Source organism: Scardinius erythrophthalmus, assembly GCF_964197995.2.
Source record: "Scardinius erythrophthalmus genome assembly, chromosome: 19".
Taxonomy (NCBI): domain Eukaryota; kingdom Metazoa; phylum Chordata; class Actinopteri; order Cypriniformes; family Leuciscidae; genus Scardinius; species Scardinius erythrophthalmus.
In genome coordinates this window covers 28,494,449-28,512,687 of record NC_138239.1, presented here as the reverse complement: position 1 = coordinate 28,512,687, position 18,239 = coordinate 28,494,449, and the positions used below count along the sequence as shown (strand labels likewise).

The 18,239-nt window shown below is 41.2% G+C and overlaps 2 protein-coding genes across 2 annotated transcripts in view; one reads left to right on the top strand and one right to left on the bottom strand.

Moving 5' to 3' along the window:
- coq8ab (coenzyme Q8A-b) overlaps positions 1-5,035 on the top strand; it is a 15,857-nt gene extending 10,822 nt beyond the window's left edge. Inside the window, exon 15 of the mRNA XM_081394265.1 lies at positions 4,271-5,035. Within this exon, the coding sequence (XP_081250391.1) occupies positions 4,271-4,564 (294 nt within the window). The 3' untranslated portion in view covers positions 4,565-5,035. The remainder of the gene's footprint in view (positions 1-4,270) is intronic.
- On the bottom strand, positions 4,086-18,239 carry LOC308707650 (proton-coupled zinc antiporter SLC30A2-like; the record flags this gene model as incomplete). The annotated part of the gene is made up of 8 exons (XM_081394266.1): positions 4,086-5,334; positions 5,410-5,544; positions 6,171-6,276; positions 7,938-8,124; positions 17,285-17,438; positions 17,573-17,719; positions 17,903-18,087; positions 18,169-18,239. The coding sequence occupies 8 exons, from the start codon at positions 18,237-18,239 to the stop codon at positions 5,207-5,209; spliced, it is 1,113 nt and encodes a 370-aa protein (XP_081250392.1). The 3' UTR covers positions 4,086-5,206.

Below are 18,239 nucleotides of genomic sequence, written 5' to 3'. Positions count from 1 at the left end.
CGCACATGGCGACCGAGTCGATCTCCATACCGAGAAAAGAGATCCTCTGCACGGGGCAGAGTTTGCTCCTCTCCCAGTTGACCCGTAGGCCCAGACGAGCTAGGTGCCGGAGCACAAGGTCCCTTTCGCAAACCTGGTCTCGAGAGTGAGCTAGGATCAGCCAGTCGTCGAGATAGTTCAGGATGCAAACCCCGTGTTCCCGAAGGGGAACAAGGGCTGCCTCGACGACCTTCGTAAAGACGCAAGGAGACAGGGCTAGCCCGAAAGGGAGAACCGCGTACTGGTATGCCTGCCCCTCGAAAGCAAACCGTAGAAACGGTCTGTGTCGAGGAAGAATGGAGCCATGAAAGTAGGCGTCCTTCAGGTCGCTTCGTGCCATTTATATCCCGGGAGACCTGAACCAGGCGGCCGACGAGCTGTCTCGGCTTTGGCCTCTCACTGGAGATTGGCGACTCCATCCCCAGACGGTTCAGCTGATTTGGGATCAGTTCGGGGACGCACAGGTAGACCTGTTTGCCTCCCACGACTCGTCCCACTGCGACCTGTATTATTCCCTGACCGAGGGCACGCTTGGCACGGATGCACTGGCGCACAGCTGGCCGCGGGGCCTCCGCAAGTATGCGTTTCCCCCAGTGAGCCTTCTTGCGCAGACCTTGCGCAAGATCAGGGAGGACGAGGAACAGGTAATTTTGGTTGCCCCATATTGGCCCAACCGCACCTGGTTCTCAGAACTAGTACTCCTCGCGACAGCACCTCCCTGGCCAATTCCTCTGAGGAAGGACCTGCTTTCTCAGGGACGGGGCACCTTATGACACCCTCCACGTGTGGCTCCTGGACGGGATGAGGCAGGTTTGAGTACCCTACCACCAGCGGTGGTGGCTACCATCACTTCCGCTAGAGCATTGTCCACGAGACATGCCTATGCGTTGAAGTGGAACCTCTTCGTCAACTGGTGTTCTTCTAAAAATCTAGAACCCACGAAATGCCCCATCAGTGTCGTGCTTTCCTTCCTGCAAGAAGGGTTGGAGCGAAGGCTGTCTCCCTCCACCCTGAAAGTGTATGTTGCCGCCATTGCCACACATCACGACGCAGTTGATGGTAAGTCCTTAGGAAAGCACGACCTGATCGTCAGGTTCCTGAGGGGAGCCAGGAGACTGAATCCTCCTCGTCCTCCCCTCGTACCCTCTTGGGACCTCTCAGTGGTTTTAACTGCCCTGCAGAGTGCTCCTGGTTGCATTGGCCTCCATCAAGAGGGTAGGGGACCTGCAGGCATTTTCGGTTGACGAAGCGTGCCTGGAATTCGGACCGGCTAACTCTCACGTGATCCTGAGACCCCGGCCTGGATATGTGCCCAAGGTTCCCACCACACCCTTTCGAGACCAGGTGGTGAACCTGCAAGCGCTGCCTTTGGAGGAGGCAGACCCAGCCTTGGCACTGCTCTGTCCAGTACGCGCACTCCGTGCTTACGTAGACAGAACGCAGTGTTTCAGGACCTCAGACCAGCTCTTTGTCTGTCATGGTGGGAAGCTGAAGGGAAAGGCTCTCTCCAAGCAAAGGTTGTCTCACTGGATAGTGGACGCCATTGCTTTGGCATACCAGCAGCAAGGTCGACCATGCCCCCTTGGTGTGACGGCCTACTCCACCCGGAGTGTGGCATCCTCTTGGGCTCTAGCGCATGGCGCCTCGCTAACAGACATCTGCAGAGCTGCAGGCTGGGCGACACCCAACACATTCGCGAGATTCTATAATCTCCGAGTGGAGCCAGTTTCTTCTCATGTACTCACTTCAACTAGCCGGTAAGAGATTCTGCTCAGGTGTCTTCGCTTGCTCGCCATTCTTCTCCACGGACGGGATACCTGCGATATTTTCCTCAGGTGAGCCTAATAAGCCCTGAGTCTCCTCCAGCACTGACGACGTCAACGCCAGAGTTATGCCACCGGCAGCTTTCGCGCTTGGCTAGGTGCCTCCATGTGCATGGTTCCCCTCCGGGCGACCCCCACATGTGTATTTCCACTGTAAGCCTATTTGAGCATGTGTCTTTCCCTTGGCAAGCCACCTTGCCACCCCTGGGGTTCAAATATTCCATCTGCTGCTGGACACCCCAGTGTTATTCCGTATGCAGCCCTTTGGGGTCATATGTGTATTCCAAGTCCCCCCCTTCGGGTTGGGCATGATTGCATATTTCCACTGGATATGCTTCCCAGTGTACCTTGGTATTCCTGTGTTAAGTAGGACTCCTTCGTCCGTGCTAGTCTCACGACAGGGAGCTCAGACTTACGCAGGGCACTGGAAGACAGTCGAGAGGTGGCGTGATTACACTGGGAACCCCATTCGTCGTCATCCGACGTAACTCGGAGTGACAACGAAAGGGAACGTCTCGGTTACGTATGTAACCCTCGTTCCCTGAGTAGGGAACGGAGACGTTACGTCTCCCTGCCACTTCCGCTGTACCGCTGGAACGCCTGAGTTCAGTCTCGGCTCCTCAGCGAAGACATATCTGCATGTTGCCAGCGTACTTCCTTATATACTCCCAGGGTGGGGCGGAGTTACGCTATGCAAATTCCACAGACCCATGGCATTTCTTTGCCATTGGCTCGTTTTATATACTCGAAGATGATAGGATTTCTAAGCGAAACCCCATTCGTCGTCATCCGACGTAACGTCTCCGTTCCCTACTCAGGGAACGAGGGTTACATACGTAACCGAGACGTTTTCTAAATCCTAAAGTCCCCCTGTATTCAATAATTTTATCCCTAAGAACTCATCTTTGATCACCATTATGATATATATATATATATATATATATATATATATATATATATATATATATATATATATATATATAATATAATATAAAAATCCTTATGAAAATATTTTTTATCATGCATTAAAATAGCTTTAATATAACTCTCCACCCTTGCTTCATTTAGTATATATGGATCCATAAATATGCAAATTGGTCATGTCTCGACTCAGGGTACGTTTACATGACAACGATATGCTTAAACCGGAGAAGTTTTTCCTTTGAGTTTTTTACGTACAGACGACACCATTTTCAAAACGATCCCCATTCACACGGATCCGTGAAAACTACTAAAAACGCTGTATTCTGCTGCCAGGCCATTAGATGGCGATGAAACACTAGACTGAACTCGTAAAACACATGTGCATGACGTCATTGTCTTCACAGATTCACGTTTTTGCTGTTTACACGGAGACCGTTTTCAAAAACTTGTACTTTTATAATAACCCATTATCAAAACTTTTCAGGCACCCAAAACGCTGTTGTCGTGTAAACGAACGGCCAAAACGCATAAAAAGTTTTACGTTTTTAGTTGAAAACGGTGTGGTGTAAACAGCCCCTCAATCACAAGAGCTTAGAATACCTGATCAACTCGCTCAACTTAACTGTAGTAAACGCTACACAATGGCAAGTAGAAATACTGGTTTAATTCAGCCATATATGTTTGAACCAGAAACTGATTCAGAAGAAGAAATGGAATATTGAATTATACAAGTCGATGTATCACAATGGTTTTTATGCGTTTTATGTATCGCTCTCTACAACGTCGGACACTTCACTGTAATTAATATGATTAGCCTTTTGCTTGACTACATTATCAAACAGCTAATAATGTATTGCTAATGTTACACAAACTATGTTCCCGTTCGCCATCTCAGAGTCAGACAGCTGCCTTTTAACAATCATCAGAAACGCTTTGAACTCAGAACGTCAGTGGAGAAAGGCATATAGTTCATCATAACATCGTAATATACATCATATACTTAATTCACCCGCTATATGTTAAATTCACATGAAAGTATACTAGGGTAACCTGGCTTCTCTTGAGACTCGCATGCTTCAGAGTGGTCATAGTTAATGATACACTTAAGCCCGCCCCCCTTTGTGACGTGATTGGTTACAAGGTAGTTTGTGATGTCAGAAACACCAGTGGTTTCGAACCACATTTTTGAGACTGTCTATTTTCAATGCTGTTTTAAGGAGAAAAAACTCAGCAATGTTGTTGACTGGTGAATTTGCACATGGTTTGTCTTAAAGCATTAAAACACCACATAGACATGTAAACAACATTAAAAGCTTTATTTTCTCCACAGGGGGTCTTTCATAAAATTTGAATCACAGTTTTACAACCTTTTTCCCTTTTTCCTACTTAACCTCAGTTCAAATTTATAACTGAAATTCTTAATTCAGTTCTGAATGGCGCACAACCTTGAGTGCAATTTCACATCACACTTTTCAACATTTCAGGCGATGAAGGACGCCCATGTGGATGCGGTGATGATCCTCGGGGAAGCATTCGCGTCAGACGAGCCGTTTGACTTCGGTTCCCAGAGCACAACGGAGCGGATCCACAGGCTGATCCCTGTGATGCTGAAGGAGCGTCTGACTCCTCCGCCGGAGGAAACCTACTCTCTGCACCGCAAGATGGGCGGCTCCTTCCTCATCTGCTCCCGCTTGAAGGCCAAGATCAGCTGCAAGAACATGTTCAACGAGGCCTACGCTAAATACTGGACAGATCGGCAAAAGGAAACTGCAAAATGAACCAGCAGGCATATCAATGTGTGTGTACCAGACAAAAATGGATTTGAAAATAATTAAATGCACTATGCTAGAATGATGAATATGCATCTGGCTTAAGCTTAACTCTATCTTTAGAGCAGTCTTTGGCTGTGGATTATACTTGAATAATATAAGTGAAGATGTATATTTATGAACCAGGAGAAAAATGTTAACTTGTTGTTTTGTGATGTGTGGTTTGCATTTCAGTCTTGAGTAAAATATATATTTGAATTTGCAGAACCAAATATGACCTAAATTGACATCAGACATAAAAATCTGTCATTGTTTGAACTCATTTACTGATCGCTCATGTCGTTCTTGAGCTTCTAAAGTCCATCTTTTCATTTCTTTTACAGTCTACATGCTCTAAACCTATATGTCACAGTTTGTGTCTAAAACAAAATAGCATGTTCTCAGATAAAGCATATTTACATCTTGCCTTTTGAACACTTCATAATCTTGTGTTATAGCTGTGTTAATAACTGTGTTATTCTGTCTTTCAAAGTGCACAGTACAGTCCCTTAATGACAAAAACGTGTGCCTTAGAAAACTATGTAAACATTTATATATTTATATACATGTTTATTACACTCAACCTGTGTAATAAGAAGCTAAAATCCTATGTCAGTCCATCGGTTCCTGGCACTGTAAGCAATAAGACTCCATTTGAACGGTGATATTGTTGAATCCATATTCTATCTGGAGTATTTTGGTCATGTCCATAAGCACAGTCTGTGGGCTGGTCTGCTCATCTGGGAATTAAATCATTTGTTTGGGTTAAGCAACAGACATTTTTAAAGAAGCATTTAAACGTGTACATGTATTACCTATGACCGCGTGAACGGAGAGATGCCTTTCACTCGCAGTTAAAGACCACATGCGCAGACTGTGTGTAGACTTGACTCCGCCCACTGCCAGCAGAACGTCATTCACAGAGTCAAAGTCAATGCCATGCGGGACTCCTTCAGATAAAACATTAAAGGTTCACCCAAAACCAACACGGTTACTCACTTCATGTCTTTCCAAACCCATAAGGCTTTCGTTTATCTTCAGTACACAAATGAAGATCATAAAAAGATTGTAAAACTAATCCATATGGATCAAGCATTTAATTTAGTCCAAATTTTCTGAAGAGACTAGATTGCTTTATATGATGAACAGATTGAATTTAGGCTTTTATTCACATATAAACATTGACCAGCGAACATAAACAGAAGCTCAACCGTATTGCTTGGGAGCGAGAACAAACCTCATTGGTTCTTGAGGAAGCTCAAACGTGCTGCGTAACACAAAAATGAACCTCATTGGTTCTTGCAGAAGCTCTCTTACACAATTTTTGCAAATGTTTTACGATCTCTTTATGAACTTTGTCAAAGTGGTAGTTGTCAGTGGAGGGACAGAAAGCTCTCAAATTTCTTTAAACAACATTCAGTTTTGTTTCAAAGATGAACGAAAGTCTTACAGGTTTGGAATGACTTGAAGATGATAACAGAATTTTAATTTGTGGGTGAACAAACCATTTAACCATTAGCTTTTGTGTCAACATTTAGGGCATTTACAGTCATATAAGGATCAACTAATCACTTGCCTTCCATGAGTATTTTTAATATGTCTTTCAGGATGGTGAATGTTGTTCCGAGCACAAGTATTGAAAACAGAAAAGTACAAATTGGATCTGCTATTTTCCATTCAGGCTGTTAGGACAAAGAGACAACAGTTATGTAAGCATTTTAAATTGCATATAAAAAAAGTATTTGCACATACTCTCTTAAAAATAAAGGTTCCTCAATGGGATTTTCAAAACGATGCCATAAAAGAACCATTTTGGTTCCTCGAACCTTTCAGGTAACTTTTTTTTTTTTTTAAAGAACCATTTTTTCATAGTGTGAAGAACATTTTAAAACTATTTTTCACTATTGAAGGGGTGTCCAAACTCCAACTTCCATCAACACACCTGCCTGGAAGTTTCTGGTATGCTTAGTAAGACTTTTATTAGCTGGTTCTGGTTTGTTTAATTGTGGTTGAAGCTTAACTCTGCAGGACAGTGGCCTTCCAGGAGCATTTTGCACTATAGAGAAGCTTTTGTTCAAATTTATTGGATGTTAAAGGTTCTTCGTGGAACCATGCCAATAAAGAATTGTCTCTGTTATTTTTCATGTAGGGGACATACAACATATCAGACGCAAAACACGCAAGCTCCACAGAGAGAGGCCTCGAACTTGGTCCTCACGTTTTGGGTGCGGTAGTCTCGCGCAGCCAGACCTTCAGACTGACTGCAGAAGGTCTGGGCTCCATAGAGCTTTCATTTTCTAAGGACCGCTCAAGAGGACGTCTGACTGACAAAGCAACCAATCACAATTCGTTTTGCTTAGTGTCATGTTTAGGGGTGTGACAATGTAAAGTCGATGTACCCACAATGACAGACCGGCATGCAATTCATTCAAGAATGTTGTTCAAGTTTACAGCAACAATGGTGCTGGGACCCAGCATTTAGTTGATCCTTATAAGCACTCATTGCCACAGTTATAAACACGATGGCTTTCTTCTTCCATAAGGGGGTTTGGCATCACGACGGCTTTGTTTCCAGGCGGACCGCTAAAGAACGCGACACACGTCTCCCAGAAATCCTGTAGAATTCAACCAATCAGATAATGATTGGACAGACTTTGAAACTACCAAAGTGTTTCCAATTTTGTGTGGCAAATGCATCAAACGTTCAGCCCACAGTCCATGGGTGTGATGTCTGAGGCTGAAACTATGGGTGTGTCTCAACCAGCTCTCTAGTTCAGTAGTCAGGGCACTGATCAGGGAGTCGGCCAATATGGTTAATCTCAATTGCAAAATCCTTCCAGTGCACTGAAACATTCGTTCCCTAAAACATCCCACAATGCACTGTGAAAACTAGGGAGCTTCGATGATGTCACAGAACTGTAAACATTGAAATATGCTGTTCAATTATTGAAATATTATCTTAAAATCTCAGGGAGTGCCTCAAGTAAATATTTTGTCAAAGAGGTTAGGCTGGCATAAGAGTTTGAGAATCCCTGCATTAGATAATGAAATATCAAAGCAAGTGGAATTTATTTGACAGAACGATTTTAAGTTAGAGGATCATGTTGATATAAATACGACGATCTATGCATGTGTTCCTCTGTGTGAACTTAAAGAGAAATACTTCATACATCTACAAAAAATCATGAGTTAGTGTTAGCGTTAGTAAAGAGGAACTTTCCTGCAGCATTCGAGACACACTGATCTGATGAATCACACTACACATTTATAAGTCTGACTAAATGTCCATAAAACTGAAAGTCTGAGAACCTTTGCATATGCCAGTAGGAGTAATGTTACTAACCCTGAAGTAGATGATAGTGGCAGCCAGCAGCACACCTAAACTTTGCAGTAAATCCCCCAGCACATGAATAAACGCGGCCCTCACGCTGGTGTTCCTGTGCTCTTCTGTGAGCCCATGAGAATGACCCGAGACACTGAGAGAGCTGTGAGAGTGACGGGCCGGAGACTGGTGGAGAATGAAAGCCAAACTGATGGAAACAAACATTAAAACACTGTACAGGAAGATGCCATTTCCCAGCATGCATAATAATGAATCTAATGTTCAATTACAACAATGTTCTACAAATGTTAACATTTTGCACACTTAGTATTTTTGTCTTGTTTTCCATTACAAAGTCTTACAAAGTCCCCTGTGGTGAAAATCAAGTTTTTAATGTTGTTTATATGTCTTTGTGGTGTTTTAGACCATGTGCAAATTCATGAGTCAACACCATTGCTGAGTATTTTCTCTTAAAAACTGCAGTGAACCAAAGAGAGTCTCAAAAACGTGATTTGAAATTGTTGGTGTTTCTGACGTCACAAACTACCTTGTAACCAATCATGTCAATGTGCCGACGGGCTTTAGCATATAATTTACAGCGTACTAGCCAAGAGAAGCCAGGTTATCCCTGTATAGTTTTTTGTTGATTTATGTATGATGTATATTACGATGTTATGATGAACTATATGCCTTTCTCCACTGACATTCTGAGTTGTTCAAAGCGTTTCTGATGATTATGAGAAGGCATCTGTCTGACTCTGAGATGGCAAACGGTAACATGGTTTGTGTAACATTAGCAACACATTATTAGCTGTTTGATAATATAGTCAACCAAAAGGATAATCATATTAATTAACCTTATGTGTCCGACAGGGCCGATGTTTTAAAGAGCGATACCATTGTGCAGTGTTTACCTCAGTAAGTTGGCCGAGTGAATCTCTGAGCTGGCGAGAGAGTGGAGGCGGGGCTAATTAGCATATTCATAGAACCACATATACTAAATAAGGCAAGGGTGTAGAGTTACATTCAAGCTATTTTAAGTCATGTTCTTTTCAAAGGAAAAAAAGGATACAATTATTGACTACAGGGGGACTTTAAATACAGGGGGACTACAGATTTTTAAGCTTAAAAAATGTAAACATATCTTTAGGGCCCAAGCCCTGAAAGGGCGAAGGCCCTATTGTTTTCGGTAGGATTATTATTATTATTAGGGCCCAAGCCCTGAAAGGGCGAAGGCCCTATTGTTTTCGGTAGGATTATTATTATTATTATTAGGGCCCAAGCCCTGAAAGGGCGAAGGCCCTATTGTTTTCGGTAGGATTATTGTTTATTATTATTATTATTATTATTATTTTTTTCTACTTCTCGGGCACTTTTGGGGCCCTTAACATGCTCAAAAACTCTTGAAATTTTGCACACACGTCAGAACCTGCGGCCATCAGGGCCGGACTGAAGCTGGTACCCGGGCGTGGCACGGGGGCTCGACAGCGCCCCCTGGAATTATGTCAGAAAAATTGGTCCATAAATCAAACACGCTTGTATGTAATAATATGAAACTCAGTACACATATAGATCTCATCGGGCCGAACAACTTTCGTGCTCTAAGTTTTACACCAGCCCAACAGGAAGTCGGTTATTATACGTTGTTTGGAAAATGCATACAATGGAATGTGAAATACTCCTCCTAGGGAATTCATCCGATCGCCACCAAACTAGGTGTGAATGAAGTCAAGACATTGAGGATGCTAAATTGCGAACGGATTTTTGATATCTCGAACGGTTTGGCCGTGGCGAGGAAACGAATTTATGGCGAATAATGGGACACAGGAAGTGTGTTATAACTTCTGCATACATTAACTGATCTTGATGAAACTTCAGCAGTGTGTTCGTTGTAAGAGGCCGATCACAAGGATGTGACTATTGTGAGTCAAAGTTATAGCGCCACCAACTGGCAGCAGGAAGTGTGTCACTTTCAAAATGCTTTGAAATCACTCTCTTATTTTTACCCGATTTGCTTCAAACTTTATGTGTATAATGTAGACACACGGCAGATGTAGACCTGTGAAAGGATTATTGATATCTTAGATACTGTTGCCATGGCAACGCATCAAACTTTATTATTCTTTTTTGATGCTTTTGAGACTCTTAACATACTTGAAATTGCATGAAACTCAACAGACACATCACACTTATTAGCCTGTAGACATGTGCAAAGTTTCAAAAACGGGCGTGGTGGAATGGCTCAGTAGCGCCACCTTTAGTCAAAAATGGGGCCTTAGTTTTGCCTAGAATCACCAAAATCGGTATGTATATTGTTCTCATCGAGCCGGACAACTTTCTAATTTACACTTAATAGCTCAAAGCAACAGAAAGTCAGATATTTTGGTTTGAATGTGATTTTTTTGGAGAATTTTCTCTCTCTCTCTGTCTCTGAGTGTGTGAGGGGTGGGGGTGATTTGTCAGTTGAGTGAGATTTTACTTTTTCAATTGTTTTTCAAGGTTTCTGGGGCTTTTGGGTCCCTAAACGTGCTTGAAAACTCTTGAAACTTTGCACACAGGTCAGAACCCGCGGCCATCAGGGCGGGGCTGAATCTGGTAGCCGGGCGTGGCAGGGGGGCTCGACAGCGCCCCCTTGAACGGGGTTCTAAAACTTGGTCCATATATCAAACACACTTGCATGAATTAATTTGAAACTCGGTACACATATAGATCTCATTGGGCCGAACAACTTTCGTGCTCTAAGTTTTACGCCAGCCCAATAGGAAGTCGGCTATTTAGGGTTGTTTGGAAACGCTTGCTGTGGAATTTAATGTACTCCTCCTAGGAAATACATCGATTCGCCTCCAAACTCGGTCAGCGTGAAGTCAAGGCATTGAGGATGCTAAATTGCGGACGGATTTTTGATATCTTGAACGGTTTGGCCGTGGCGAGGAAATGAATTTATGGCGAGAAAAGAGAGACACGAAGTGTTATAACTTCTGCATACATTAACTGATCTTGATGAAACTTCAGCAGTGTGTTTGTGATAAGAGGCCGATCAGATGGATGTAACTATTGTGAGTCAAAGTTATAGCGCCACCAACTGACAGCAGGAAGTGTGTCACTTTCAACATGCTTTTGACAAAAGTGGGGGGGTTAGTTTTACCAACAGCTACAAACATGAGTATATATATTGGTCTCACCGAGCCGGACAACTTTCTAATTAACAGTCATTAGCTCAGAGCAAAAGAAAGTCAGATATTTTGGTTTGAATGTGGATTTTTGGGATATTTCAGACTCTGAGTTTTTAGCTACTCTTCCAAACTTTTTTTCACACCAAACTTTTTCAAAATGATGAAAATACATTAAAGATGCTAAATTGTGAACGGATATTAAACATCTCAAATGGTTTTGCTATAGTGAGGGACTGAAGTAATGTACAAAAATTAAACACTAAAAGCCTCATCTTCTAAAAATTTAATTATACACCATTTATTTCTATAAAAGTATACAAATATCACAACCAAACTCATTTTATTCTTTTTTTTAATTTAATAATTATTTATAAGTTTAAAAATAGTAATTGTACCATTTAGTCTCATAAAAGTCAAGTCATTCATAGGGCTATACTGCCCTCTTGTGTTCAAAATCAGGTAAGCCTATTGTATTTACATAAAAATATACTAGGTATGTGACGGTGAGAATATTTTACCACCGGTTAATCGACGTGTGACACCGCTGGGGGCTTTTGAATCGCAAACTTAAAAACGAAAGTAAAATATTTTCGTCCGCACTGACATTGATAGTGGTTGATAATAATAATAATAATTTGTTACATTTATATAGCGCTTTTTCTGAGACCTCAAAGCGCTTTACATAGATGGGGGGAATCTCCTCAACCACCACCAATGTGCAGCATCCACTTGGATGATGCGACGGCAGCCATATTGCGCCAGAACGCCCACCACACACCAGCTTACTGGTGGAGAGGAGACAGTGATGAAGCCAATCAGTATATCAGTACATGGGGATGATTAGGAGGCCATGATGGATAGAGGCCAAGGGGCAAATTTGGCCAGGATGCCGGGGTTACACCCCAACTCTTTTTCGAAGGACATCCTGGAATTTTTAATGACCACAGAGAGTCAGGACCTCGGTTTAACGTCTAATCCGAAGGACGGTGCTCTTTTGGCAGTATAGTGTCCCCGTCACTACACTGGGGCATTAGGACTCACACAGACCACAGGGTGAGCGATTGAGCGGGCGTTTCAAATGAATTCCTATGGAAGTAGGAATAAACTGAAAAACGTCCACTTTGTTCTGCTCGTTCCTTGTCGTGGATGCGCACCATGAATGCCCGTGCAGCCATGAGCATTTTAGTTTAATTTTAAAATTAGCGCCTTTCGGGGGGTGGATTGCTTGAAATTATTTTACAAAAGCACAATGTTGTGTCTTATTGCGACAGTACACAAATATAAGTTAACACTTTGCAGTTTGAATGTGCTCCTGTATAATGACGTATGTTTTTATGTGTCCACTGTTCCATCGCGCCCACGCCACACACACACACACACATTCCAGCATTGCAATCTTGACATCGCAGCCTGTTCATTATAGCCGTGTATATATATATTATAAATATATATATATATATATATATATATATATATATATAAATATAGCTGCGAGCAGCGATGAAGGGCCAAAGCCGGCGGTACCGCGACCCCGGTGCCTTTAGGTAAAGGCACCGGGGTTGCGGTGCCATCGGCTTGGGCCCGTAATCGCTGCTCGCAGCTATATTTATTATTATTATTATTATTTTGTCAACCTTTCGGCCACTTTTGGGGCCCTTAACATGCTCGAAAACTCTTGAAATTTTGCACACAGGTCAGAACCCGCGGCCATCAGGGCCGGACTGAAGCTGGTACCCGGGCGTGGCAGGGGGGCTCGACAGCGCCCCCTGGAACGGGATCCGAACACTTGTCCATAAATCAGACACGCTTGCATGTAATAATATGAAACTCGGTGCACATATAGAACTCATCGGGCCGAACAACTTTCGTGCTCTAAGTTTTACGCCAGCCCAACAGGAAGTCGGCTATTTAGGGTTGTTTGGAAACGCATGCTGTGGAATTTAATGTACTCCTCCTAGGGAATTCATTGATTCGCCTCCAAACTCGGTGTGCATGAAGTCAAGACATTGAGGATGCTAAATTGCGGACGGATTTTTGATATCTCGAATGGTTTGGCCGTGGCGAGGAAACGAATTTATGGCGAAAAAATGAAACAGGAAGTGTGTTATAACTTCTGCATACATTAACTGATCTTGATGAAACTTCAGCAGTGTGTTCGTTGTAAGAGGCCGATCGCACAGATGTGACTATTGTGAGTCAAAGTTATAGCGCCACCAACAGGCAGCAGGAAGTACATCACTATTAAAATGCTTTGAAATCACTGTCTTATTTTTACCAGATTTGCTTCAAACTTTATGTGTACAATGTAGACACACGGCAGATGTAAACCTGTGAAAGGATTATTGATATCTTAGATACTGTTGCCGTGGCAACGCATCAAACTTTAATATTCTTTTTTTATGCTTTTGAGACTCTTAACATACTTGAAATTGCATGAAACTCGACAGGCACATCACATTTATTATCCAGTAGACATGTGCAAAGTTTCAGAAACGGGCGTGGTGAGGGGCTCAGTAGCGCCACCTTTAGTCATAAGTGGGGGGGTTAGTTTTATCAACAGCAACAAAACTTGGTATGTGTATTGTTCTCATCAAGACGGACAACTTTCTAATTTACATGAACCATCTCTGACCAACAGGAAGAGAGATATTTTGGTTTGAATGTGGATTTTCTGAAGAATTTTCTCTCCCTCTCTCTGTGTCTGTGTGTGTGTGAGGGGAGGGGGGGATTTGACTATTGCTTTTATATTGTTAATCAAGGTTTCAGGGGCTTTTGGGGTCCTTAACGTGCTCAAAAACTCTTGAAACTTTGCACACAGGTCAGAACCCACGGCCATCAGGGCCGGGCTGAAGCTGGTACCCGGGCGTGGCTGGGGGGCTCAACAGCGCCCCCTTGAACGGGGTTCTAAAACTTGATCCATATATCAAACACGCTTGCATGAATTAATATGAAACTCGGTACACATATAGATCTCATCGGGCCGAACAACTTTATCCCGGTCAAGTTTTACGCCAGCCCAACAGGAAGTCGGCTATTATGGGTTGTTTGGAAAACGCTTGCTGTGGAATGTGAAATACTCCTCCTAGAAAATTCACCGTGTCCCCTTCAAACTCGGTGTGCATGTAGTCAAGACATTGAGGATGCTAAATTGCGGACGGATTTTTGATATCTCGAACGGTTTGGCTGTGGCGAGGAATCGAATTTATGGCGAGAAAAGAGAAACACGGAAGTGGAATAACTTCTGCATACATTAACTGATCTTGATGAAACTTCAGCAGTGTGTTCGTGGTAAGAGGCCGATCAGATGGATGTAGCTATTGTGAGTCAAAGTTATAGCGCCACCAACTGGCAGCAGGAAGTGTGTCACTTTCAACATGCTTTTGACAAAAGTGGGGGGGTTAGTTTTAACTACAGTAAAGAAAAAATAGTTTGTATATTGTTCTCATCAAGCCGGACAACTTTCTAATTTACATTCAATAGCTCTGGCCATCAGGAAGTCAGATATTTTGGTCTGAATGTGGATTTTTTTGCAAAATCAGCCTCTGAATTTTTAGCCACTCCTCTTAAACTATTTATTTTATTCGTACCAAACTTTTTCAACATGATGAAACTACATTAAATATGCTAAATTGTGAATGGATAATAAATATCTCAAACGGTTTTGCTATGGCGAGGGATTAAATAATGTCCAAAAAGGAAACACTAAAAATCTTCTAAAAATGTAATTATATACCATTTATTTCTATATAAAAGTATACAAATATCACAATTAAACCCATTTTATTCTGTTTTTGCAATTCAAGAAGAATGAAAAAGTTAAAACAGGCTATTTAGTGCTATTTGGTTCAACAAAAAAGCAAACATAGGGCTATACTGCCCTCTTGTGTCCAAAAGGACATCAAAATATTATATAAAACTTTTTACCAGGTAGGCCAATATTGTATTTAAATATACATGTATTAGGTATGTGTCTGAGGATATTTTCCCACCGGTTAATCGACGTGTGACACGAGTGGGTGCTTTTAAATCGCTAATATAATAGTGTAAGAAAAATAATGATAATGTTGCACACACAAATCACACACATGTGGGAAAGAATGATGCTTTTAAACAACACTAAACCGCCATTAGGTGTCGCCAGGCATCCATCTTAATAAGCGAGTCATTGATTCATTCGTTCAAACGATTTGTTCGAATGAGTCGATCATGATTAAGACAGATGTTTATGGATTGATCATTCAATCTTTGAGTCAACCGATTCGTTAAAAATGCTGAATCGTTCAGTTATGAGAAAACACGTGATGCGTGATGGTTCTGCCGTGATCTTTGTTTATTTTCGCTGCTGAAACAGAACAAAAACAGTCAACATTGCATCTAAAATGTAAGTGACTTAATTGTAACTGTTTATTAACCTGTTGTATGAAATCTAGGGGTGGGAGAAAAAATTTATTCTTAGATGCATCGCGATGCGGACGTGGACGATTCTGAATCGATTCACAAATGTCAAAAAATCGATTCTCTAAAAAAATATTTTTCTGATAACGTAATATTGACGGAAGGCAAAAGGCGGAACTCTAAGCGGACGTGCGTGCAGTCTGTGGCGCGCACATAACAGAGAAGTTTCTTCTGCTCACCAAGGCTGCATTTATTTGATTAAAAATACAAACAAAAACAGTAATATTGTAAAATATTATTCCAATTTAAAACAGCTGCTTTCTATTTTAATATATTTTAAACTGTTATTTATTCCTGTGATCAAAGCTGAGTTTTCAGCATCATTACTCCAGTCGTCACTGTCACATGATCCTTCAGAAATTATTCTAATATGATGATTGATACTCAAGAAACATTCATTATTATTTTAAATGTCAAAAACAGTTGTGTACAGTCTTTGATGAATAGAAAGTTCAAAAGAACAGCATTTATCTGAAATCTAAAGCTTTTGTAACGTTAAACACTACCGCTCAAAAGTTTTGGGTTAGTAATAATTAAAATTTTATTTTTGGGGTAAATAAATACAATAAATCAGTACTTTTATTTATGAAGGATGAGTTAAACTGATCAACAGTTACAGTAAAGACATTTATAATGTTAAAAATATATATATTTGAAATATATGCTGTTCTTTTGAACTTTACATTCATCAAAGCATTTTGAAAAAAAAAAATCTGTACACAACTGTTTTCAACATTGAAAATAATAATGAATATTTATTGAGCATCAATCATCATATTAGTATGATTTCTGAAGGATCATGTGACACTGAAGACTGGAGTAATGATGCTGAAAACTCAACTTTGATCACAGAAATGAATTACTATGTAAAATATTTAAAAATTGAAAACAGCTGTTTTAAATTGGAATAATATTTCACAATATTACTGTTTTTGTTTGTATTTTTAATCAATAAATGCAGCCTTGGTGAGCAGAAGAGCCTTCTCCTAAAAACATTAAAAATCTTACTGACCCCAAACTTTTGAACAATAATATATATATATATATATATATATATATATATATATATATATATATATATATATATATATATATATATATATAATATAGCTGCGAGCAGCGATGGAGGGCCAAAGCCGGCGGTACCGCCACCCCGGTGCCTTTAGGTACAATAATAATATAATATAACAATAACAAATATAACAATAATATATATATATATATATATATATATATATATATATATATATATATATATATATATATATATATATACATATATATGTATGTGTGTGTATGTATGTATGTATATATATATATATATATATAAATATAGCTGTGAGCAGCGATGGAGGGCCAAAGCCGGCGGTACCGCCACCCCGGTGCCTTTAGTTGCGGTGCCACCGGCTTGGGCCCGTAATCGCTGCTCGCAGCTATATTAATATGTTTACATTTTTTAAGCTTAAAAATCTGTCAATGGGGTCAGAAAAATAAACTTGTTTTCCCTTTAAATTAAGTTTATCTTTCTGACCCCACTGGCAAGAAAAGTGAGTGGTGCAATGCAATACACAATTGCTGAAATCATTCGTGCTTATCACACAAATGGTGTAGAATGAGCTTCATGCCAAAGTTTAACATTTAGGGTTAGTGTTAATTCCCTTACCTAACTATGAGTATGAACAGTTGTAATAGTGATGCTTGATTTAACAAACACCAATGAAATCAAATAAAATCACTCACAATATGTTGAGTGCTACAGCACATCCAGCTGTGATTATCATGACATCACTGTGTATCTCATAATCATCACTGATGATCCTCTGAACAGCAAGGAGAACGAGAACCACCGTCACAGTCCAGATGGACATAACAGACAGAAGAGCTCCTAAAACCTCTGGACAAAACAAAAGACAGAAACACTGTGGAACAGTTGGCATAGTTGTTAAATGTAATTCCTAAGAAAGGAAGGGGAGGGGGGGCAGGCAGTATATATATATATTTCCAGCAGACTAAAGGACCCACACACACCTGATCGATGCCATCCAAAGGTCAGATGTTTGGACGGCGGTCTGGAGGAAATCCACAGCGAGAAGAGACTGATCAAAACACTGCCAAAGTCAGTGAGAAGATGAGCAGCATCAGTCATGATAGCGAGACTGTGAGCAGCGTATCCACCTACGAGAACACAGTACCACACACAGTCAACACAGTGCCACACACAACCTGCTACAGGAGATGATAACATCTGCTACTATAGGCTATTCAAGTTGCGTCTAGAAGTAACAGTATGTCTTGTAATGTCAATTTTGTTGTCAACTGTCTAGGTTGTTTAAACTGTGCATGTCTTATAATTCTCACCAATGACTTCTCCGATCATGAAGATCAAGCACACAGCACATGTGATGAGTAACTTTCTCCGGGCCTGTGTTTTGTCCTGGTGCTTCAAGCTTGTGTCTTTCTGGCTGTGACAATGAAAAGCGGGTGCGTCATGTTGACACTCAAACTGAGTGCTGAGGTATTCATCCTCTGAATTATCCAGCAAACTAGAGGAAAGAATCAAAACAGAATGAAGAAAGCGAGATCGATCACATGGAATAACAGCAGAACGGGTTTGAGAGACTTACCCCAAAAGTTCAAGTGAGTCTGTCGAGGTCTTGTTCTGCTTGCTCAGCTGGACTTTCTCCAAATTCACCAT